This window comes from Myxine glutinosa, chromosome 11 (assembly GCF_964187855.1).
Source record: "Myxine glutinosa chromosome 11, kmMyxGlut1.1, whole genome shotgun sequence".
NCBI classification, from domain to species: domain Eukaryota; kingdom Metazoa; phylum Chordata; class Myxini; order Myxiniformes; family Myxinidae; genus Myxine; species Myxine glutinosa.
Window position 1 is genome coordinate 40,226,937 of NC_136271.1, and position 25,766 is coordinate 40,252,702.

The 25,766-nt window shown below is 45.3% G+C and overlaps 1 protein-coding gene across 1 annotated transcript in view; it reads left to right on the top strand.

The window, feature by feature from the left end:
* LOC137436117 (adhesion G protein-coupled receptor B3) overlaps positions 1–25,766 on the top strand; it is a 999,412-nt gene that overhangs the window by 850,540 nt on the left and 123,106 nt on the right. Inside the window, exons 15-16 of the mRNA XM_078786591.1 lie at positions 4,538–4,644; positions 4,748–4,850. Of these exons, the coding sequence (XP_078642717.1) occupies positions 4,538–4,644; positions 4,748–4,850 (210 nt within the window). The remainder of the gene's footprint in view (positions 1–4,537; positions 4,645–4,747; positions 4,851–25,766) is intronic.

Below are 25,766 nucleotides of genomic sequence, written 5' to 3' on the forward strand. Positions count from 1 at the left end.
AAGATCCCTCTACATCCCCGTTACAGTAAAGGTCCCTCTACATCCCTGTTACAGTAAAGATCCCTCTACGTCCCTGTTACAGTAAAGATCCCTCTACATTCCTGTTACAGTAAAGATCCCTCTACATTCCTGTTACAGTAAATATCCCTCTACGTCCCTGTTACAGTAAAGATCCCTCTACATTCCTGTTACACTAAAGATCCCTCTACATTCCTGTTACAGTAAAGATCCCTCTACGTCCCTGTTACAGTAAAGATCCCTCTACATTCCTGTTACAGTAAAGATCCCTCTACGTCCCTGTTACAGTAAAGATCCCTCTACATTCCTGTTACACTAAAGATCCCTCTCCATCCCTGTTGCAGTAGATATCCCTCTGCATCCCTGTTACACTGTTACAGTAAAGATCCATCTGCATTCCTGTTACACTAAAGATCCCTCTACATCCCTGTTACAGTAAAGATCCCTCTACATCCCCGTTACAGTAAAGGTCCCTCTACATCCCTGTTACAGTAAAGATCCCTTTACGTCCCTGTTACAGTAAAGATCCCTCTACATTCCTGTTACAGTAAAGATCCCTCTACATCCCTGTTACAGTAAAGATCCCTCTACATGCCTGTTACAGTAAAGATCCCTCTACGTCCCTGTTACAGTAAAGGTCCCTCTACATCCGTGTTACAGTAAAGGTCCCTCCATGTAGATGATTTCAGAACAGACATGCACGTGATCCAAATTGAGAAATAATGACCTATGCAATCAAAAACATGTCTTCGTTGCATCGTTATTTTGTGCCTTGAGGTACGACCATGGAACTGGGTTGTTATGAAAGGGTTAATGTTTGCCTTTTGCTTATGGTACAGTCTACATTGTTATTACGCTGAATATCTGATTAGATGATTTGCATATGTCCTTTTAATGGACTTTGATATGTAATTATTTTTCACTGTGAAATTTCAAATTTCTTCCAATTTTTTCAAGAAAATCCAGTAAATAAAATCGATGTTTCATGCAATCACCAACGATGACTTTCTTATACAGTATCTTACTATAATTCACCAAATGTCCGTCTGTCTGTCTGTCCATTCGAAGGTACCGCAAAAACGGCTGAACCGATCGCAACAATATTTTGGGTGGGTAATCCTCGGACACCCTAGAGTAAAATAGGCCATATTGTTTTTCCAATTTTCCAATTTTTCCAATTTTACAATTTTTACAATTTTCCAGTTTTTCCAAACACGATGGAATAATATTTATCGATATGAACAGTGATGTGGCTTTTGTTGAAATTATACGTACCAGGAGAGAGTAGATCGACTCCTGACGAACTCTTCCGATATAAACGTGTGTCTGAAGTAACATGGCAGCGTGTGCAAAGCGATTGAGAAACAGGTGTAGCGGCCGCTTCCGTGTTACAGATTCGGCGCGCACTCTTCACACATAAACGTGCGACTGAGAAGGACGTGTAGCGGCCGCTTCCGTTTTGCAGAATTCAATCTTTTTTCAAAATTGGCGCCATGTACTGTTTAGATGTTGATGATTTGCATGTGATATGGTTCAACGGATGTTTATATGAATCGTTTAAAATAAAAAAAGCCTTCAATTTCTGATGTTTTGCCTTTTCATTTGGGCCTCCCAATTGAAGCCCCGCCCGCAGGGCAGGTACCGTTGCTGGTCTGGTATCTCTAATAATATGATTACATTTTTAACTTTTTCTCCAAGGTGGAGATTCCAAGGTGATGCTCACCATGGTGATTCCAGCTCCCACCCCATTCCCACATAATAATTTTTTTTTTTTTAATATGATAAGAATTACACCAATGCTTCAATCACACCAATAATCACAACTTTTCTTTTTTCCATAATATAGGATTAGCAATTGGCAAGGTGACTTCATTGCCGATTCAAGATGTTGCCATTGGTCTTGTACCCAAGCTCCTACTGGCTTGGGTACAAGAATTGCTTTGTTTGAATTATTTAATTACGATTACACTTCACAAACGGTGTTCAGGCAGAAATTTTAATCAAAATGCAATCGAGTCGCCAGATTTGGCCTCGTCATGGAAAATAACAGCATCACCGGTCCTTTCAGTAACATTTACATTGAAACGCTTAAGTGCTGTTGAATAAGATGTTTTTAATGGAATTTGAATCCTCTTTGTCGAGACACAAAGCTATTTTATTGTATCATACTGCAGCATTTTAGCATGTCTGCACGGTTATTTGTTCGGTTAAATCCTTTCAACTAACTGTTTTTTTTCTCTGATGCTTCTGCCATCCATTCTGTGGGTCTTTGGAGAAAAAAATTTTCGCTGCATGGGAAGTGGGAGGAAGAGGGCCGGGCTTAATTACCTCCGCCACCAAAGGTGGATGGAGGTTATGTTTTCACCCCTGTCTGTCTGTGTGTCTGGTTGTCTGTCTGTCCGTTTGTGAACAAAATATCTCAAATAGTTGTGGACGGATTCAGACGAAATTTGGCAGAGATGTAGCGTATGTGACATCGACGAAATGATGAGATTTTGGTGAAGATCCGGATTCGGATTCGGCTACTAGAATTTTAAAGTGATTCTTCACCATTGGGAGATCGGGCCAAAAACGATACATAGCAGGATATCTCAAAAAGTTGTGGACGGATTTGGACGAAACTTGGTGGACCGGTCGGTTGGGTGTCTGACAAGGACAAATAGATTCGATTTTGGTCAAGATCTGTATATGGATTCGGATATGAGAGCCTGGTGTTGGCTTAGCGGTTCGGGTGCCGGCGTAGGATCCTGGGTTCGAATCCCGGTCGATCGCTGAATTAACGCCAGGGAGGTTGACTCAGCCTGTCATCCTTCCGAGGTCGGCAAATTGAGTACCAGCTTGCTGGGATGAATGATCACGGTGTGTACCCCGGCTTAGAATAGGTACACCGTATCCCTGCGCATCGTAAGAGGCGACCAAGGGTTGGCGTCAGGAAGGGCATCCGGCCATAAAAACATTGCCTCAAACAGGGAACCATGATTGTCATGGGGCCGCAAGGCTAACCACCACTCTAGCGGGGAAAAATGGCCTTTAAAACGATCATTCATTCATTCATTCATATGATAATTATTTAATTTTTCAAGTGATTCTTCACCATTGGGAGAGAGGGACAAAAACGATACATAGCAGGATATCTCAAAAAGTTATGGATGCATTTGGACGAAACTTGTCGGACAGGTTGTGTGTGGGACAAGGAAGAATCGATTCAATTTTGGTTAAGATCCGGATCCGGATCCAGCTAGTATAATTTTTTAAGTGTTCACCATTGAGTGATATGGCCATCTAGGTGGAGGTATGCTCTCTACTGAGTGCCGTTCTAGTTTACCATGCAATTATTTGAAGTTGTCAAACAATAATTTTTCTCACTAAAAGAGCATTGCATCACAAGCGCTCCATCGATGGTGCTGCGTCTGCGTAGAATGTGAACAAGGCAAGAATTAACAAACTCAAAGTTTGTGCCAGCTATATATTTTCATCACATTGTTCACATCTCTCTCTCTCTCTCTCTCTCTCTCTCGCTCTCTCTCTCTCTCTCTCTCTCTCTCTCTCTCTCTCTCTCTCTCTCACCCTCTCACCCTCTCACCCTCTCACCCTCTCACCTCTCACCCTCTCACCCTCTCACCCTCTCACCTCTCACCCTCTCTCGCACATACACACAGTATCTGAGTGTGTGTATCTGGAGTAGGTTGGGAGTTGGGAAGGAAACACTTTTGGGTCAGACATATGTTGTTGGGTGGAAGGTATTGTCCGGGAGGGGGAAGATGGTCGATAATTCTGCCATATTGTGCCTCTAATATGTAAATGGTCCCTCATGCAATTGATGTGTGTGTGATAGCTTTGGTGTATGTTGCTACATTTGAATATCTGTTAAACCTGCAATATCTCTGTAATTGTGGTCGCTGTGGTTTGTCGTATGGTTTCCATCCATTTTGGATGCTGTGTGTTCAGGCACCCTGCCAGTGATTCAGTAAGAGTGCATTTTATATTACAGTTATGACCTCTCTCTCTCTCCCTCTCTCTCTCCCTCTCTCTCGCTCTTGCTGTTTTGGTAGCATTTTTATTCTTTATATGAGTTCACATATTTTTATCACCCTTATCACATATCACATATCACATATCACCCTTTTTTTTATTCTTTTTTTTAATATGAGTTCACACTCGACCGCACTATATCATTTTGAGAAAAGGCCAATGTGTGAGGAGCACGGATAAATTTCCTTGTGCACATAAGGGTGACTTCATCTTTGAGTAAAGACGACATCTCTTTCAGAGTCGGTGAGAAATTTTCAAAGTATTTAAAATATAAAGTATGAGAAATGGATTGCTGAAGCCAAATTTGGGCAGCTGTGTAATGTAAGTGAGAAGAAAAAGATAATAGTTGATGAGACTAAGGGGGTTCATGGAAGATAAATCGAATTGGAGCTATTTTGCCATAATTCAATTAAAAGGTCTAACATTTATATTTCGAGCACAAACATGGCAATGGCGGTTGATTTAGATTTCCTTTTCGTATCTGCAGGAAAATATGAGTGTTATGGAAACTTCTTCTTTCCCTTTGGTTATCGGCTGTGGGGTTTCATCCCTGTCGTTGATGGGTTTGATGGTTATCTACTGCATATTCTGGAGGTGGGTTCTTCATAACACTTATAGTAATAATTATTCATATTTGCATTTCCAAATGTTTTGCACAATGAAATATGTACCTTGTGTCTTTTATCTGTCATTACAGAACCATAAAATCGGAAAGGTCTGTGATCTTGCTGAACTTTTGTGTTTCCATCATTTCTTCAAACTCCCTTATAGTTGTTGGACAAGCACAGCTAGACAGCAAGGTATCCCCTACATATCAAATATATATATATATATACATACATACACACATGCACATGTACATATACATTTACCCTTCAGAAAGTATTCACACCCCTTGCCTTTTTTAACATTTTGTTGTTACATGGTTTAAATTGAATGAAATGAAACTGAATTTAAAATAGATTCAATTGAGATTTTTGTCACTCATCTACACATAATACCCCAAAATGTCAGTGGATTTTTTTTGTTGAAACTTTTACAAAGTAATGAAAAATGAAAAGCTGAAATGTCTTGATTCAATAAGTATTCAGCCCCTTTGCTGTGACACTCCAAATTGAGCTCAGGGGCTTCCAATTTCCTTTGATCATCCTTCAGATGTCTATACAACTTGAATGGAGTCCACCTGTAGCCTGTTCAATTGATTGGACATGATTTAGAAAGAAAGACACCTTTCTATACAAGGTCCCACAGTTGAGAGTGCATGTTGGAAGAGAAACTCTACCATGAGAACTAAGGAACTATCTGTGGAACTTCGAGATATAATTGTGAGGAACCATAGATCTGGGGAAGGGTATGAAACAATTTGTGGAGTGTTGAAAGTTCCTAAGGACACAGTGAGCTCCATCATTAGGAAATGGAAAGAATATGGAACAACCCAGAGTCTGACTAGAGCTTGCCATCTGACCAAACTTAGCAATCAGGCAAGAAAGACCTTAGTTAGGGAGGTGACCAAGAACCCAATGACCACTCTGACAGAACTACAGCGTTCCGTGGCCGAGATGGGAGAACCTGCCGGAAGGACAACTGTTTCTGTAACACTTCATAAATCTAGGCTTTATGGGACTGTGGCCAGATGGAAGCCACTCCTGAGAAAAAGGCACATGACAGCATGCCTGGAGTTTGCAAAAAGGCCCGTGAGAGCATGAGGCAAAATATAGTGCGGTCTAATGAGATGAAAATTGAACTTTTTGGCCTGAATGCAAAGCGCTATGTCTGGCGGAAACCGAGCACAGCTCATCACCCATCTAACACCATCAATACTATGAAGCATGGTGGTGGCAGCATCATGCTATGGGGATGCTTTTCAGCAACAGGGAATGGGAGACTTGTAAGGATAGAGGGAACAATGAATGGAGCCAAATTCAGGCAAGTCCTTGAGGATAACCTGCTTCAAAGTGAAAAAGACATTAGACTGCAGGGAAGATTTACATTCCAACAAAAAATTTCTTCTTCATTACCCAGCTGAGCGTGGAGAAAAAGTAATGCCATGAAGATTGTTGTCAGGACCCAGAGTTCCCCAAGAGGTTACATCACTTCCCCAATCTCAACGGCTTTGTTTGTCTGTTTAAGTCAGGAGTTTCTCGTATTTGTCTGCATGTTTGTATGTGACTTGTGTTGCAGCTCCTATGAGCCTTATACGCTGTTTTTTTTTTTTTGTTTTTTTTTTGTTTTTTTTGTATACAAGATCGAGGCTCGTGAAAGAGCGAACATTAATCACACAGAAAGACAAACAGACACATAAAACAAATAACATCGGGAGCGGTAGACAAGATGGGGAGAGAGGGGGAAGGACACAAACACAACATTTGAGAGCAGGGACCGAGAGACATGGAGACATCGAGAGATCTGTGGGAGGGAGAGGGCTTTGGGGGGGAGGCATGTGAAGGGGGGGAGGCATGTGAAGGGGGGGGGGGGTGGGAGAGGTATAAACATATGGACACTGCCAGGATTTCCAGGAAAGAAGTTGGAATTTCAAACAAGGTGGATCTGGGGTGAATTAGTGGGGGTAGAAAAGATCAAGGTTATGGATGGGGGAAGATAAGAGATGGTGGTGAACAGCTGTTTTAAAGACCTGGAGGGAGGAGAGGGATTGAAGGGAGTGTGGGAGTTTGTTCCACAGGCGGGAGAAAAGAGGAATGAAAGAGTGAAGGTGAGCAGAGAGCCGAGATTTCGGCAGTTTAACCATCAGAGGGTTGCTGGCAGATCTTGTGCGACCTGTAGGAATATTTGGGGGACAGAGCACAGAGAGAGCTGGGGGAGCAAGGCCGGAGAGGAGTCGGTAGAAGACAGAAAGGCCACCTACCTGCCTGCGGTGAGTGAGTGAAAAGCCCTCAGAGATAGCTTCATCGCGGGAGATTCCAATGATTTTGAAAGCTTTGGATTCAACAGCGTGAAGCCGAGCCAGGTGTGAGGCAGGAGCACCAGCCCATAGGGGAGAACAGTATTCCATTGAGCTGCGGATGAAAGCCTTGTATGTGGTGAGGAGCTCAGGTGTGCCGAGGAAGGACTTCGCACGACGGAGGATGCCCAGTCGGCGACTGGCTTTGGAGGCCAGCTTGGAAATGTGGTTTTCCCAAGAAAGATCATGGCAGATAGTGAGACCCAAAAGCTTGAGTGACAGAACTTCTTGGAGAGGATTGTTGAGAAAGTAGATGGGAGGGTTGTCCAGTCGATCTTTTCGGAGAGACATAGTAAGAGAGTGAGATTTGTCAGGATTGAAAGACATGTTCCACTTGTTTGACCAGTCTGTGATTTTGTCCAGGTCTTCAGAGAGTGAGGAGGCTGCAGACTGCCGATCTGAGGGAAGAGGAATGGAGCGGCAGAGAGTGGAGTCATCAGCAAAGAGATAGAGAGGATTTTCCAGAGAGTCAGAGAGATCATTGATAAAGACCAGAAAAAGCACAGGGCCCAGCACACTTCCTTGGGGAACTCCAGCCTGAACAGGAAGGGGAGATGAGAGAAATCCATTCAGGGCCACACGTTGACTACGACCAGAGAGGAAGTCCGCAAGCCATGCATGGAGATTTCCATGGATACCATAGGAGGAGAGTTTGGTGAGCAGAGCTGGGTGCCAGACCGTATCAAAGGCCCTTGATATGTCAAGGGAGACAGCTCTGATTTCCTGTTTGGCATTGAGGACCTCCATCCATTGTTGAGACAGCAGAAGCAGCATGTCCAGAGTAGAGTGACCTGGTCTGAAACCAAATTGATGATCAGAGATCAAGCCATTGGAGAAGAGGAAAGATTTCATATCCGAAGCAATGATGGATTCCATGACTTTGCTGATAATTGGGAGCAGGCTGATTGGTCTGTAGTTGCAAGGATCTGTTTTTGCACCTTTTTTGTGTAAAGCGGTAATGTTAGCTGATTTCCAGGATGCTGGCAGATGACCTTGAGCAAAAGATAGGGTGAAAAGAACAGAGAGAGGGTGAGATAGAGCGGCAGAGCAGGATTTTAGGACCCATGGGCTGATGCCGTCTGGTCCAGTTGCAGAATCAGAGTCGAGGTTTGACAAAAACTCCTCCACCTTGTCAGGAGAGAAGGACACAGAGTCCAGGAGCAGTTGGGTTCGACTGGGAAAGGTGGGAACAGAGAGAGATGGGTTTGGGACTAAGGATTTTGAGGCGAACACAGAGTTGAGGCATTCGGCTTTGTCACGTGCGATGTCAACTGTGTGGCCATTTGAGGTAAGGGAGGGGATGGAGGGGGAACAAACACCAGAAACGGATTTGACCAGACGCCACCAGGATTTGGAGGAAGGAGACAGGTTTGAGAGTTCATTCTTGAGTGAGGAGAGATAGTGCTTCCTGGCACTCCTGAGGGTAGACACACACTTGTTCCGAGCTTGGTGGAAGGAACTGAGATTTCCTTCAGTTGGATTAGCCTTCCAAGAGGCAAAGGCAAGTTGTTTCAGGGCAACTGCCTCACCACAAGATTCAGTGTACCATGGACGGGAGGAAGGGTAAGACAATTGAAGGCGAGATGGGATAAATCTGTGCATGAGAGAGATCAGTTTGCTTTGGAAGAATTCCCAGGAAGAATTGATGTCAGAGGCAGTGGAGATGGGAGACCAATCCAGACGATTGATGGCTGCTTGAAGACCGTCCCAGTCGGCCTGAGTGAAATGCCAGACTCGTCGACGCTGAGGAGGCTCTCTGAGAATGGCCAGAGAGATGTCCACTTTGACAAGCACATGATCAGAAGAACCGATTGGAGCAGAAGAAGAGCAGCAGACATTAGCAGGGAAGTTTGTCATAACCAAGTCTAGAAGAGAAGATACTCCAATGGCTGAGATCCGGGTCGGGAAATTGACAGATTGTGTCAATCCCAGTGAGTCACAGAAGTCCTTTGCTGAGGTGCCATGACTAGTGAGAGAGGAACCCACACCCAACCAGGTGGCATGATGACAGTTGAAGTCACCACATATGAGGAAGAGAGAGTTGGGATGAGTGGATATAAGTTGGTCCATGTTGTCAGACATTGAAATGTAGATGGAGTCATCACTGTTTGGGGGACGGTACAGAACACATATGAACAAAAGGTTGGAGCGGAGAGGAAGCCGTAAATTAATTTTTTTAACTTCAGTGAAGGTTCTTTGACAACAATTCAGTAATCCAAAATATTTTTACAGTAACAGCCACAGTTGTTTAATCATGTACTGTATAACACTTTTGGCATTGGAGTTGATATAGTTATCTATTACAAGTTAAAAACATCCAAGCCAGAAATATAAAATGAGTCGATATAAGGAACACTATGAATATTACTACTACTACTACTACTACTACTACTACTACTACTACTACTACTACGACTGCTACTACTACTACTACTATAATGGCCTAAACCACAAATATCTATAGCTTTGGCTGGAGAATGTTTTTGGCTCAAGTCTGTCACGGAATGGCTGGCCAGACTTCCCGTTTGAGTAAAGGTGACAGGGTTTTGTATTTTGTGTAGGATGTTGATGCTAACTCACTTACTCTTCATGAAAGACACAATGGGATCTCCAATATTCAAAAACGATCAGAACTGGCCGATGGATCCTTCGGCGTAATGTATTATTGATGAATGAAACACTTCCCAATGGGTGCAACACTGTGTGCTTTCAATAACACTTCCTACCACCCATCCCACATCCCCACCTTTCCCCTGCCATACTTCCTACTTCCTGTTCCTAGTAGGAATTCGCCACCCACCTCTCCCCACCCTCGCCTCTGCGTGTCCTTCCACCTTTTCTCCCCTTCTCCCACCACATGTCTTTCTCCCCCTGCTGCACACCCAGCCCTGTACTCCACTTGCCTAAGGTAAGGTAAGGCAGAATGTCTAAACTCTGTTTTTGCCTCCCAATGTAATTTATCCAACCCATAATGTTCTGTCCTCATCTAATCCCAACAAACCTACTTTATATGGGACTATGTGTCTTTCTCACAGGACAAGGTAAATAAAGTTATGTCGAGCCTTGACACTGCCTCAGCAATCGGCCCAAATGGCATCAGTGCCCATGCCCTCAAATCCTGCTATGCCTTTCTTGCTTCCCCTCCATTTGCCCTTTTCATTCTGTCCTCTTATAGCCACCTCCCCTTTGCAAGGAATTCCGCAAACATCACTCCCATCCACAAGAATGGTGCAAAAACAGACCCGACCAACTGCATGCCAATGAGGTTGCTTCCAATTACAAGCAAAGTCATGGAATGCATAATTGCTTCTGATGTCGTCTTTTCTGGTTTCAACCAGTCTAATCTCTGGCTATCAGCTTGGATTCCCTGCCAGTTACTCAACCATGGACATGCTTCTTACTCCTCTCTCAGCAATTGTTGGAGGCCATCTATCTCAAACAACAGGTGAATATCATTTCCTGGACATATCATCGGCATTCAGCATCCTGCTGTACTTGCCAAGCTCACAGCAGTGACTTAGCTTGCTTTCGTGCCTGGATTACTGACTTCCTCCACTCATGTAGTCAATATGTAGTCATCGATCAAACTCTTTCCTGCCCTCTCTCAGTGGAGGCTGGAGTTCCCAAAACCAGCGTTTTGGCCCCAGTCTTGTTCCTCACCTGTATAAATTACCTCTCTAATGCTCTGGAAACCCCTCTCTTCCTTTTTGCAGACAACTCCACATTGTGTCGTGCTGCACCGCTTCCTTCCGCTAGGCAGACAGCAGCTGTGTCTCTCAGCTGATCTGGAAAGGATTAGACATTGGTCTGCCAAATAGAACATGTCATTCCATTCTGGAAAATCTCGGTCTCAACCTATCGCTCCAGAATTATCGTCAAATGAACCCACCTGTTGATTTACTTTGTCATCCACTGAAAGAGGTTCAATCTCTTAAAATTATAAGCTCACCATTAACCACATTCAGAACATCGCAAAGCTGTCCTTCAAAGCCAGCTCCAGACTGGGCACCTTTCATCAATCCAAGCCTTTCCTTAGAAAATCAGAGACATTTAAACTATACAATACCTTTTTCTGTAGTTCAATGGAGTTCTGCTCTCTGCTGTGGTCTGGAATGCCAGCTCACTTCTGTTTCACCTGAATTACATGGAATATAAAACTGTGAAAATTATTTGAATCTTCCGTGTTGAGGCCGAAGCACAAGATTTCTTGTTCTCACCTCGCAGACAGGTCTGTGGTCTCTGCCCTCTATTTTTACCTGCGACATGTCACAGATCTACAAAGAACTTCAAATTGCTGTTGTTGTTGGGGTTAATGTTGTGGGTCGATTTTTTAAATGTGCACCCATTGGTCGGACAGCTGCCGGACCACACCCACATCTGTCACTTGACTCCAACCAACATAGCACAGAGACAAAATGTCACAATGTCACAAAATGTCACAGATCTACAAAGAACTTCAAATTGCTGTTGTTGTTGGGGTTAATGTTGTGGGTCGATTTTTTAAATGTGCACCCATTGGTCGGACAGCTGCCGGACCACACCCACATCTGTCACTTGACTCCAACCAACATAGCACAGAGACAAAACTTTCTGACCTATATCTTGTTTCCTGGTGGGCCTAACATAGTCCTGTCGACCTCTGCTGATTATACACTGCCCTGCTTTTTTGCATCACATTCCCATTGGCTTTGTTTGGGTTGAGTGTTATGTTAAATTATTAGTAGGGTTAAATTATCAAGCTTGTATGCGCTCCCTAAAAATAGTGTTACGTAATTGTTGAATGCACCATTTGCGCATTAACCCATAAAGTGCTGGATTTACTGGTTAGCAGCTTAGAAATGCTTTTTGTCATCGGCTTTTCTCCACAAGGTCCAATGAGCTTTATGGGCTAAATGCGCGTTAACCAATCGGTTCGTTATCGGATTTGTTTTAAGTCAATTCACTCAACGCTTAATTTCAAAGTCCCGAACCTCAAATGACCCCGTACAAGTTTTCATGAACAAAGGGTTTATTATCGCAGAGAAAGAGAAAAAGATAGTGGGAGGGCGGAAGAAAGACAGACACACACACACACACACACACACACATACACACACACACACACACACACACACACACACACACACACACACAGAAACACACACACACACACACACATGACAAAACTGAGGTAACAGATATAAAATAAATCCCCTGTGCAGAATCAGAATGAATCTTATCAAACTAATCTTATTCATTCACATGGGAACACGGGACAGACAAGGCTCTATCTAATCTTATTCATTCACATGGGAACACGGGACAGACAACGCTCTATCTAATCTTATTCATTCACAATGGAACACGGGACAGACACGGCTCTATCTAATCTTATTCATTCACATGGGAACACGAGACAGACAAGGCTCTATCTAATCTTATTCATTCACAATGGAACACGGGACAGACACGGCTCTATCTAATCTTATTCATTCACATGGGAACACGAGACAGACAAGGCTCTATCTAATCTTATTCATTCACAATGGAACACGGGACAGACAACGCTCTATCTAATCTTATTCATTCACATGGGAACACGAGACAGACAAGGCTCTATCTAATCTTATTCATTCACATGGGAACACGGGACAGACACTGCTCTATCTAATCTTATTCATTCACATGGGAACACGGGACAGACACAGCTCTATCTAATCTTATTCATTCACATGGGAACACGAGACAGACACGGCTCTATCTAATCTTATTCATTCACATGGGAACACGGGACAGACACTGCTCTATCTAATCTTATTCATTCACATGGGAACACGGGACAGACACAGCTCTATCTAATCTTATTCATTCACATGGGAACACGGGACTGACTCGCACAATGTTAATGAGACGATATATTCATTATAATAGTATATCATATATAATAGTTAATTATAATTATATAATTATATAACTATTATAATAGTTAATCATATCGTATATCACCCTGGTGGGGGTGATATACTATATGACCGACTGAAGAATCCATCAATTATATCAACCAGTGTATATAATGAAAAATCTAATAGTGTTTTCATCTGCTGTATTTCACTTTTCTCTGAAAGCAAAAAATTCCATCAACAACTATTTCAAAATGTCTAACTTTTCTTCGCAAATAAGGTATTCCACTCGTGTTCATGGATTGTATTTTTTTTTAAATTATGCCCACACAGCGTCATGTGATCAATCTAGCTATCGCTATTCGTCGATCGTAAAAAAAAACAAAAAAACAAGTACAGATACATTCAAAGTACACCGCCCCCATGCCAAATAATTAAATATCCTACAGCGCGGCATTGCCGGGGCACCTCCGGCGCCCGGCAATACCGCAGTGCAGCTCATAGAGATTGCATTGGGAGGGAAAAAAACCCACCGTTTAGAGGCCATTTTTCCCCGCAAAGCGGGGGTTGGCCTTTTCGGGGACCGTGGTAGTTGTTGTTTTTTTGTCCCCTTTTTGAAGCAATGTTTTTACGGCCGGATGCCCTTCCTGACACCAACCCTTTTTGCCGCCTTCAACGACAAACAGGGAATTACCAGTGAACTGGTACTCAATTAGCCGACCTCGGAAGGATGACAGGCTGAGTCAACCCCCCTGGCATTAATTCGGCGATCGACCGAGATTCGAACCCAGGATCCTAGGATCCTAAGCCGGCACCCTAGCCGCTAGCCCAACACCAGGGGGACGCGCCCCTCACGCCCGACTTTTGGGCGGCCCCGGCAGGCCGTTTGTTTTGACGTTCCGTGACAGGCCCCGCACCCCCACCTCCGGGCCGACCGGGCGACCGGAATGAATCCCGGTGTCCCGATCCGAACCTTCAGAGCGGGCCGGCTGGGGAGTGCCAAGCACCCCGTACCTGCACTTTCTGTCCCTGCGGTCCCAAATACCGGAACCACCCGAATACCACTTTATTCGACAAAATGAGGTGCGGCCTACAGCCTTAGAAAACCAACCCTATATAAGTCAATACCTCCAACGACACAGGCGCGCATTCGTGCCGCGTGACGTGGTGACGTCATCGCGCTTTCACCTTAAAAGACTTATTTGATATAAGTTAATATCTTGATATAAGCCTTAGAAAACCAACCCTATAGAAGTCAAATGGTCCAATAAAGGGTGATGGGAGGGTGATGGGAGGGTGATGGCAGGGTGATGGGGGAGGGTGATGGGGGAGGGTGATGGGGCAGGGTGATGGGAGGGTGCAATAATCCGGTGCAATAATCGAAAACCGATTCAAAATGGCCCCTCGCTACGATTTTCCACGATCACATTTTATTTTCACCACTTCAAATCGACCGAATTTCACCAAATAAGATACCACACTCGCTGCACTGATGTCATTTTTACGGCAAAAGTGAAAACAGATTTTAATTTGGAAATAAAACGAAAGCGTGCACAATGGAATCATTCGTGCCGCGTGACGCGGTGACATCATCGCGTTTCCACCTTAAAAGACTTATTTGATATAAGTTAATATTTTGATATAAGCCTTAGAAAACCAACCCTATAGAAGTCAATACCTCCGACGACACAGGCGCGCATTCGTGCCGCGTGACGTGGTGACGTCATCGCGCTTTCATCTTAAAAGACATTTGATATAAGTTAATATTTTGATATAAGCCTTAGAAAACCAACCCTATAGAAGTCAATACCTCCAACGACACAGGTGCGCATTCGTGCCGTGTGACGTGGTGACGTCATCGCGCTTTCATCTTAAAAGACATTTGATATAAGTTAATATTTTGATATAAGCCTTAGAAAACCAACCCTATATAAGTCAATACCTCCAACGATAGAGGTGTGCAATAATTGATTGATTAATTGTATAATTAAAATCAATAAAAGTTTATCACAAAATATTTTCTTAATCAATTGGCTAATAGCATAACTAAACCACTAGTGCTTCATCCGAAGATGTATCTTTTAAAAATGTAATTAAATAAGTCATTAATAAAAAATTAAATAATTAATTGATTAATCAATAAATAATTAATCGATTAAATGATGAATCAATAAATCAAAAATATCCTTGATAGCCACATCACTTGGTCACTGTCATGTCCAAATATTAGCTTCCGAGCTCAAAAGGTGCCTGAGATATTGGCCAAATGAGAAAGAAAATAAATAAATGATTAATAATGAAAATAAATAAATAATGATCATGAAAAAATTAAATAGTTAATCAATTCGGTCATAGAACACATAAACCACCACCATTTCATCAGAGTCTGTAACTTTAAAAAAAAAAAAAAAAATTAGTCATTAATCGAATAATTAAATAATTCATCGATTAATTGATGAATTGATTAACTAATAAATCAAAAATATCCTTTGCAGCCAAATCACCTGGTCATTGGCATGTCCAAATATCAGCTTCCTGACTCAAAAGGTGCCTGAGTTAATTGTCAGAAGAAAAAGGAAATTTAATTAACTAGCAACGGTACCCGCCCTATGGGCGGGGCTTCAATTGGGAAGCTCAAATGAAAAGGAAAAATATAAGAAATTGAAGGTTTTTTTATTTTAAATGATTCTTAAAAACATCCGTTGAATCATATCACACGCAAATCATCAAAATCTAAACAGTATCTTCAGAATTTCAATAAAAGCCACATCACTGTTCATATCGGTAAATATTATTTAATCGTGTTTCAAATCGTGATCGATACACTGTGATCGTGATGATCGTGATGATCGTGATCGTGAATCGTGATCGATAATAGTGTTCACAATCGCTATGTCGTATGTACTCCCGATACATGTACCAAATTCCTGATACGTGTAACTTTACCAAATCAACAGTTAAAAGGATTTTGAGCCAATAGCTGTTACGGCCTTGGCAAGATCGATGGAGACAGCGATCTGTTCGCGATCGATGGAGACAGCGATCTGTTAGCGTATTCACCGCCCAAATAGCAATGTGGAATTAAACGTTACGGCTGTTACGGCCTTGGCAAGATCGATGGAGACAGCGTTTATTGTACTTTTGATGAAGGACACTGTCTCAAGCTACAGTCCCCATCACGAATGGGGCTCAGCGGTTTACCCGAGCCTGGCGGCAAAGGGCAAGGTACACGCTGGCCCGTCCAGTGTAGCGCCCGTGTTGCCCCGGACATCGAAGGGCATTAAACGTTCATTAAACATTAAACGTTCATTAAACATTAAACGTTCATTAAAGGATTACGAAACGAAAAACATTACGAAATTACGTTCACACCGTCACGTCAAACACTACCGTGAACACATACATCGTCACAACATCGTCACTATGAGAACATCGTCACAATGAACGTTATGCGAACGCCAATGTTATGCGGGAGTCCAAACCTGAGAATGCTGGATACTAAAGCTGAAATTGGGAAAACTAAATCGCCTATTTTACTCCTGGAGATCCCAGGATTACCCACCCAAAATATTGTTACGGACGCGGCTAGGATGTTAATTGGCCGAGCGGATGGCCGCCGCACCCGAACAGTTACCCCGACTAACCCGATTCCTGAACGTTGGCCAAAATCGCGCCACAGATATTCAATATGGAAACCTCTAAAGCGACCAAATGTGAAGAGGAAGAAGAAGACGTACAGAGGAATAACAGGATTTATTATTTACACACACTAAAGCAAAAGGAGCAGTCAAGGTTATATACAGGGAAATGGAAAAAGCAGGTGCCACAGTGAAATCGTTAGCTTACCTATTAACAGTCTTAATTAACCCAGGGACAAGACACACAGAACAAACTCACGTACACGAATGGGGAAATTGCAGGTTGGTTTTTGCTGGAGGGAGAAGGTCGAAACACAAGCTGGAAGGCTTGGCAGGGCGCACAGCAAGCCGGTCCTTGTCAGGCTGGGAGCGAGCAGGGCGACGTCGGCACACGTATCTCGTTGCACGTGGCAGGGGCTGGTTGTCGCTGCACGCCTCGGGCTCTTTTGGTCCTCCCCTTCTTTCCAAATCGTCTGACGCGTCTTTCTCTCCGATCTCCTGCCTGCGCGATCGTCGCACGTATTTCTCTCTCCTTGCGCGTCTCTCTTGGGGGCGTCGTCGTGCGGGTTATATATGCCACGCCCTTGAACCTTCGCGAACCTACTCGATGTTTCTCTCCACACCCTCTCCAAGTCCAACCCCTTGTTCTTGGTTTTGGTTGAGTGGGGCTGACTCACTCCTCCCTTCTATGACGAGGTGGGGACACGCCTTTCTTCTCCGAGGTTACCTCGTGCGTAATGGAGTCGCGGTGAAAACAGCAACCCACAGCTGCAGTAAATGCGGTTTGCAGGCAGGAAAGGCTTTGGGAATGGGAATAAAAGGGGATCTATTTATTTGAATTCGGTGCAATGGAGTGTCAATTAATGGAAGACAAATCCTTAGCCTAATACACAGAATAAGGAAATAACTGTCAACAAGGGGGAAATCGATGATTGGCTAACGTGAGTGCTTATGAAATAACTACGGAACGACCTTTGACCTTTATACACAGACTGGAGGCAGGAGGGTCCAGAATAAAGCAATTAAAAAAAACACAATCCTCATATCCACAACACTGCACCCTCCTCCTCTTGGGCACGTCCCGGGCCTCTTACCTTTACGTTTAGTGTGGCACGCAGGTGTAGTTCCCTCTCCATTTAACCTGCCCCTGAGTGCGACAGTTTTAAAACATAAATAAATATGTCCCGCTGCTCCATTGCACCCTACCTAACAGACTCACGCCCACAGCTAACCGAATTGCGGAATGGTCTTCAAACTATACATTTACGGTGGGGGCGCATTATTTACAACGACTCTACTTTATTTACAAAACGCAACCCAGGACCTGTGATCGTTCTTTTGGGGGGGGGGGGGGGGGGGAGACAGTCTGCCCTGCATCGATGCACCATGAAAGCACCCAAAAACACACCAAAGCACCCTCAAGCACCAATCTGTGCACAGTCATCATAGTTCATAAAAATAAAAACAACAAACCCTTGGTGGTGTCTTGCTCTTCGGCTCCCTCTGCTGGCTAATGCTCTCTTCCAGTTGTTGTCATCCTTCTTTGCTGGTGGCCTATTTGCAATAAAAGTGCACAAACCGTGTCCATTTCTTTTATTTATGGCCCACAGGGGCCGACTACGTGTGGTTCACCTGTGGGGCATCGGTGCCCTGTGACCAAGGTCCGCCAGCAAGATCTCGGGCCTTCATGGCCGGTTCCAGCAGAGGGGCCATGCCCCAACCCATGGGGTCCATAAGTGGTGCTCAGCCACAGACATGTGGTCCATAAGGTGGTGCATCGATGCAGACAGCTGTGGTTGCGAGAGGTTCGGGCGCCCAATGGCGGACTCTCGCACGCTCCCCTCGGCGCCCAGTGGCGCACAGTCCTCATGTGGGAGACAAGGGGGGAAAAGACAGATGAGCGAGGGGTAAGGTCTCAAGGGTACACATCAATAAAGGCAATGCAAGGCGAGGTGCGTATGGAGACGGAGCGGAGAAAAGCTCGTCCCTACCGTACGTCACCCCCCTGTTACCTACTCTACCCTTGCCCTTACCCCATATTTACAAAAATCTACACATTACAAATTCGTCACTACTGTCACGTCTCCCCATATCTCTCCTACACCAAATTCGTCTTCACAATCCCTCTAACCAAAATTTGCCATCACCCAATTCATCATCAATCCTCATAAGGAGGAAGAGATGGAACATCAGCACAATGTCACACCCACGTCATGATGCGTCTCACAATCCAAACATTTGCACCAAAAATAATAAAAACGAACAAACCATGGCATGGTGTGGAGTACCATCGTTACCTCAGGTGAGTGGATGCAGATGGTGCGAGGAGATTCTTAATCCTAACTACCTTCTAAATGACTTTAACACACTTTACACTACCTGGGGTCTTTCCCTGCCAATCCATTGGCCATCTTACTCTATGCGGTTTTAAGAACCAAATTCCCATTGACCAAACTGTGGTGCTTCCTCAATTTGGGGTCTCACTCCCCCGATGCAACTCCCTGTGCCCTTGCACAATTTCAGGACTGGGGCGTGTAGCTCTCCCAGCAGGCCTACCCACCTGCACACCTCCACCACTGCAGTTGCCACCTGAGCTTACCTAGCTCCTCACCCTAACCTATCTAATTGGGGAAGGCCCTCCTGGCTCTGTCACCCCTTGGTGCCCTCTGGCACTGGGCTACCCGGGTCAGTCCTCCGGATCCTCGGGCCCCATCCACAACAACTCTACCGGCTCCCAGAGCCCACCTGCGGCCTCACCTGGCCGACATCCTCACAGTGGTGGAGTGCCCAAACCAACTACACACACTAACAGGCTACACGCCCAGCCATTTCCACAACACTAATGCACCCATCACTACACTCCTGTGCAACTACCCGCACCACAGATGCCAATATCCAACCACAATTTACCTGTACCCTCTACCTAACACTTACACTACCCTCCCCGGGTATTCGTGATGGGGGTCCATCCTTCCCCCATTCACACCTTTGCACCATCCACTCCACTCCACAGTTTCCACCATACTCACTCCACGACCATCCATTCCAATACTCCATATACTCCAGACCATTTATTCCATACACCTGTTCTCCATTCACCTGTTGTTGCACACTTGTGCAATCACACCTGGTGCCACCTGCACCCTCCTTCCTCCCTGGACCATTTGGGTCAACACAACACACATCACCATCACTCCCTCATACACTGCTCCATACACCTGTTCAGTTGCACACCTGTGCAATCACACCTTTTAACCACACACACGGCATCATCTGAACTACCTGTTGCCCTGCTAACTTAGTGCTCCCGGTCTTCCTTTTAAACTAAGCACATACCACGTCATTATCATCCAAACGAATCTACCTGCATCCCCACTACCGGTATCATTGTCACTACCTAATCTTAACGTTACCTATTGTCATCTTCTCTAGATCCCTATCATTATCCTAACCCTCCCGGGCTAGTTTTCACTGCCAAACCCCATAAGTCTAGTGCTCCTTTGCCCCCGCTGTGAGAGATGGCAGAGTTGCCATCCCACCACATCGGGTATCTCTCACTACCAATTTTGCACACCAAATTCCAGCTAATTAAAAATTTGCCAATCACTCTACCATTACCAATCATCAATCTGCCAATCCTTTGCCAACCATCAAATTTTGCTTTTTTTTTCAATTTCGGGTCCAAAACACTATCCTCATCACACGTCGACTCACTTAAGCCTCTCGGTGCGCCAATTCATTTCTAAAGCTCGGCTTTGCACAGCCGAGCAATGAATGCGGGTTGCTTGGTGCCGGCGGCTGGATCCGTCCGGCACTCGGTGCAGGGAAGGAGGTTTACCCGGGCCGAGATCCCACGCACCATCTCGGCACAGAGCCGTCCAATGGCCCGATCTCGCCCTGCCGGAACGCCTCAACCACAAAGGGTTGTCGTGACGACCCTTCCTACCGGGCCGCCCCCGCTCCGCTTAGTGGAGCACGAATGCGGCCGTTCAAAGCGCGGCCCGGCATGGATCCCGTACGGTGGTTCTTTCGAAACCGCCGCGGTCACAATCCCCGTGGATCCCCGCGGCACGCAAAGCTGCCCGGCAGGCACCGAGGGCCCGATTCGGCTATACGTCGCTCTAACCGCTAACCCGGTTCGCGTCGATGCTCCATTCGCATGCTTACACCCCGCAGCCCGTTCCCTGCTCATACATCCAGCCGTCTCTATGCTCTTTGTCATTGCACCTTCCCTGACACACCCAGGTACAATCATTCCGCTTACAGACTTTGTCACACACCTGACCACCGCACACCTTTGCACACACTCGTCGTTCGCACACCTCACCAACACACCTCTTCGCGCTCCCTCCTCAGGTCACCTCCTCTGTGACAACCACAGGTGTGCTCTCACTTGCACACCCAACCACGTGCCTCACTACCAACTCCAGCGTGCATTCCCATATGCGCTCTACCAATCCAGGTGTGCATCCTTCCATTCCAGGTGTACATCCTCTCTCACCTGCCACAACCAACTCATGCTCCGTGTCACTCTCACTACTCTCACCTCCACACTCGGTCGCGCACTCACCCTTACTCTCGCCAGTGCACTCTTTCCTCATGCCCCCGTCCATTACACACCTTTCTCGCGCATCCTCTTGCGCACACTCTCCCGTTACACCCTCCGTAACACTCACCACAGGTGTGCACTCTCTCGTTACATCCTCTGTAACACTCACCACAGGTGTGCACTCTCTCGTTACATCCTCTGTAACACTCACCACAGGTGTGCACTCTCTCGTTACATCCTCTGTAACACTCCCCACGACGCGCTTCCATGTGCCCCCCCCGCACACGCGCTACGACCAACTCACTCTCGACAGCACACTCACTCCTTGGCGCCCACTTTTTCCTCACACACCCCAGAGTCGGACATTCTCGCACACCTCCTCTCTCGTACTCCGTACCTGTCGCACACTTCACCAACGGCCTCTCACGAACACCCGGATCTAAACCAACCCCCAAGCCGATTGAAGCTCCCCTCACATCATGTACATTTCCGAATATATCGCCACTCACCTTGGCACCTCGTCTTCGCACCTCCTCTGCCACCTGCAAACTCTTTATTTGGTTAGTGAGCACACCATCACGATTTGAGCCCCGACCTTGCACATATTCCATTACTTCCTCCTTTATCTCCCTCTTAGTTTCCCTCCGTCTCTTCTTAATTTCACTCACCCCCTCTTCCACTTCCTCTAACTTTGCTTCACCTCTTTTATTTCCCGGTGCGTCTCCTCAATTTCGTCCTCTAACGCCACCTTGACCGTTTCTATGTGCGTCCTCACCTCTCGGTCCTTTGTCTCCATTGCCTCCGTCACCTCGTCCAGCCTCGTTGTCAGTCCCTCACGTACCATCTGACATTCCCTCTTCGTCGCTATCAAGTCGTTCTTGATGTCTTTTTGTGTCGCCTTTAACCCTCCTAGTACCGCAGTGTTCTTTTGTACCTGCTCCACTAATTCCGTCTGTCCCACCGTCAGCTGTTCCACCTCCTGCGTCAGGTCCTCTATGCCCCCTTGTAACCTAGCCGTATTATTCCTCATCTCTTTCTCCATACGCTTCTCACCTCGCTTTACCTCCTCGCGTACCCCCGAGACCTCCTCGCTTACACCTCGTCGTATTTCCTCCTTCATCTCCTCCATCTCCTCCATCTCCTCCATCTCCTCCACCTCCTCCATCTCTTTAGTAGATGCCGCCCTCATCTGTCCCAATTCATCCCTCTGAGCATCCAGTTTACCTTCCAACCCGATTTTCACCTCCTCTATCTGGTTCCCCATCCGCTTGATTTCCCGGGCGGATTGCTCCCCTACTTCCCGCAATTTGTCGTCCATTGTATTTTCCAACCCCATTAACCCATTCTTCACCTCTTTTATCCCATTGTCTAACCCTTCAAATTTATTGTCCAACCCCTCAAATTTATTTCCCATATTGTTTAACCCGTCTCTTAATTGCTCACTAGTACCCCTTGCTTCGTCCCTCATTCTATCCATCTTTGCATCCATTTGGGTCAGGAATAACCTAAAATCAAACCCGATTGACACAGCGGCTCCAGCCGCCACCGCGGGCTCGACCCCCGCGGCGCCGCCATTTTGTTCCTCTGCAACCACGTGCGCGTGGGCGCCATTTTGCGCGCCTGAAACCTCCTCAACCACCTCCTCATTATTCTCCTCCACCATTTCTTCCCTCCGGTCCTGGGTTACCCCTAACCCCTCTTCTATTTCCCCCACCTGCATCCGATCACCTTGACCAGCCATGGCACGATTTTCAAATTTAAGATGTTAAATAAAACTAAATTTTGGGCCACCTGTAATTTTGAGCGCGTGGTTCGCGCTCCAGGTCCGAATCTCACTCCCAGGCACCAATTGTTACGGACGCGGCTAGGATGTTAATTGGCCGAGCGGATGGCCGCCGCACCCGAACAGCTACCCCGACTAACCCGATTCCTGAACGTTGGCCAAAATCGCGCCACAGATATTCAATATGGAAACCTCTAAAGCGACCGAATGTGAAGAGGAAGAAGAAGACGTACGGAGGAATAACATGATTTATTATTTACACACCCTAAAGCAAAAGGAGCAGTCAAGGTTATATACAGGGAAATGGAAAAAGCAGGTGACACAGTGAAATCGTTAGCTTACCTATTAACAGTCTTAATTAACCCAGGGACAAGACACACAGAACAAACTCACGTACACGAATGGGGAAATTGCAGGTTGGTTTTTGCTGGAGGGAGAAGGTCGAAACACAAGCTGGAAGGCTTGGCAGGGCGCACAGCAAGCCGGTCCTTGTCAGGCTGGGAGCGAGCAGGGCGACGTCGGCACACGTATCTCGTTGCACGTGGCAGGGGCTGGTTGTCGCTGCACGCCTCGGGCTCTTTTGGTCCTCCCCTTCTTTCCAAATCGTCTGACGCGTCTTTCTCTCCGATCTCCTGCCTGCGCGATCGTCGCACGTATTTCTCTCTCCTTGCGCGTCTCTCTTGGGGGCGTCGTCGTGCGGGTTATATATGCCACGCCCTTGAACCTTCGCGAACCTACTCGATGTTTCTCTCCACACCCTCTCCAAGTCCAACCCCTTGTTCTTGGTTGGTTGAGTGGGGCTGACTCACTCCTCCCTTCTATGACGAGGTGGGGACACACCTTTCTTCTCCGAGGTTACCTCGTGCGTAATGGAGTCGCGGTGAAAACAGCAACCCACAGCTGCAGCAAATGCGGTTTGCAGGCAGGAAAGGCTTTGGGAATGGGAATAAAAGGGGATCTATTTATTTGAATTCGGTGCAATGGAGTGTCAATTAATGGAAGACAAATCCTTAGCCCAATACACAGAATAAGGAAATAACTGTCAACAAGGGGGAAATCTATGATTGGCTAACGTGAGTGCTTATGAAATAACTACGGAACGACCTTTGACCTTTATACACAGACTGGAGGCAGGAGGGTCCAGAATAAAGCAATTTTAAAAAACACAATCCTCATATCCACAACAATATCTTTGCGATCGGTTCAGCAGTTTTTACGGTACCATTGAACAGACAGACAGACGGACATTTGATGAATTATAGTAAGATTAAATAAGTACTTAATTAATCGCTAATAATTAAATAACTCCTCAATTAATTGATTAATCAAAAAACAAAAAATAGTGTTTTTGACAAAGTACTTGCTCACTATTGTGCCGAAATTTCAGCTTCCTAGCTCGAAGGATGGCTGAGATATCTCCCGGACAAACAAGAAAGAAAACAAGAAAACAACCAGAGTGAAAACTTAGTACTCCCTTTCAGGGTGCTGTCACTGCCGAGCCCCCTTCGGTGCCCGGCAATGACGTTACGCAGCGCCTGGAGATGGCATAGGAAAGGTGCGGTGTACAAAATAAAAATCTGAAATGACACACACATCTTCAATTGAGTTGATGCTATTTTGCGGCCTACCTCGTTAAAGTTGGTCAGATGGTATGAAACTAAATTATCCAAGTAGGGCAGAAAAACGAAAAAAATAATAACAGCAAAGAAGAAATTACATGAAAGTTTACAAAAAGTTACTAATTTCTTCAAAAGTAAAACCGACAATGAAGCAGCAGCGCTGGCAGCAGCTGTAACGTTCGGGCTAACAGGTAAAACCAATTCAACCTTACTAACCCCATGTTTTCCGAGTCAGAGATAGAGTATGTTGTTTTTCAAAGCCAATATAATGCACCGACACTGAGATGTCAAATTAATCTCGAGACAATTCATTCCTATTATAATATTAATTTAATTTTTTAATTAATGGCGCTATATTTTCTGCATTGTTTTGGTGAATATTGGAGAAGAGAATAAAGGTAAATCACAAGCTGCGGTATGTTAATGAAGGAACAAGCATTGTAAAAATGGGCGCTTTAATGTTGTTCAGTGGGTCGGGTGGGAATGATGAGGGTGTTGGAGGTCTGGGGGGCATCCTTTAATTTTGCCCAAAGCCCCAGAATCACTAAGACCGTCTCTGACCGCAATCTCTTATCATCCCTATAATTCTGACATATAATCTTTATTACCCCCATGAACCAACCCAACCTTATTACTTATTCGTTTAGTGTTTCCTTCCCTCTTCCTGCTCCTCTTTTCCTGTTCGTTCATTCCTTGATTTTTTGTTCCGCTGTTGGCTCTCTCTCTCTTTCTCTTCAATCTCGTCCGCCAGTCTTAGGAGATGCAACATGACTGTCACCTGGGATAAAACGCCTCTTTTGGACTGCTAACCCCCGCTCTAGCAGGGAAAATGGCCTTAAAATGCATGTTGTGTTGTTGTTGTTAGACTGAAGGCTCAAGTTTCTAACAATAAACATGTTGATAATCACTGTGAATCCACTAATGACTTTGTGCCGCAATGTTCCTGCTTAGCCTTGACACTATTTTAACTCACACTCTCAAAGACTAGCGTGTCAAATTAATTACAGTTGTTTCTGGATTTTCAAAATGTCGATTTGTATTTTGCGAACCTGGGGATTTGATGACAAAGCCCTCACGTTCCCTGGAATTCCCCACACTATCTCCTTGAACATCTTCTATTCACACACTCCTTTCGCTTTATTTACGAGGCAGATTTGAGTTTAAATGCTGAGCATTTCTCTTCGAACAACACTGCAGTGCAAAGTTGGACTGTTTAAAGTGTCTCTCCTCATATAGATGTCATGGGTTTTTTTTTTTTCCAGGGCAAATCCATCCTTTTACAGCACTTT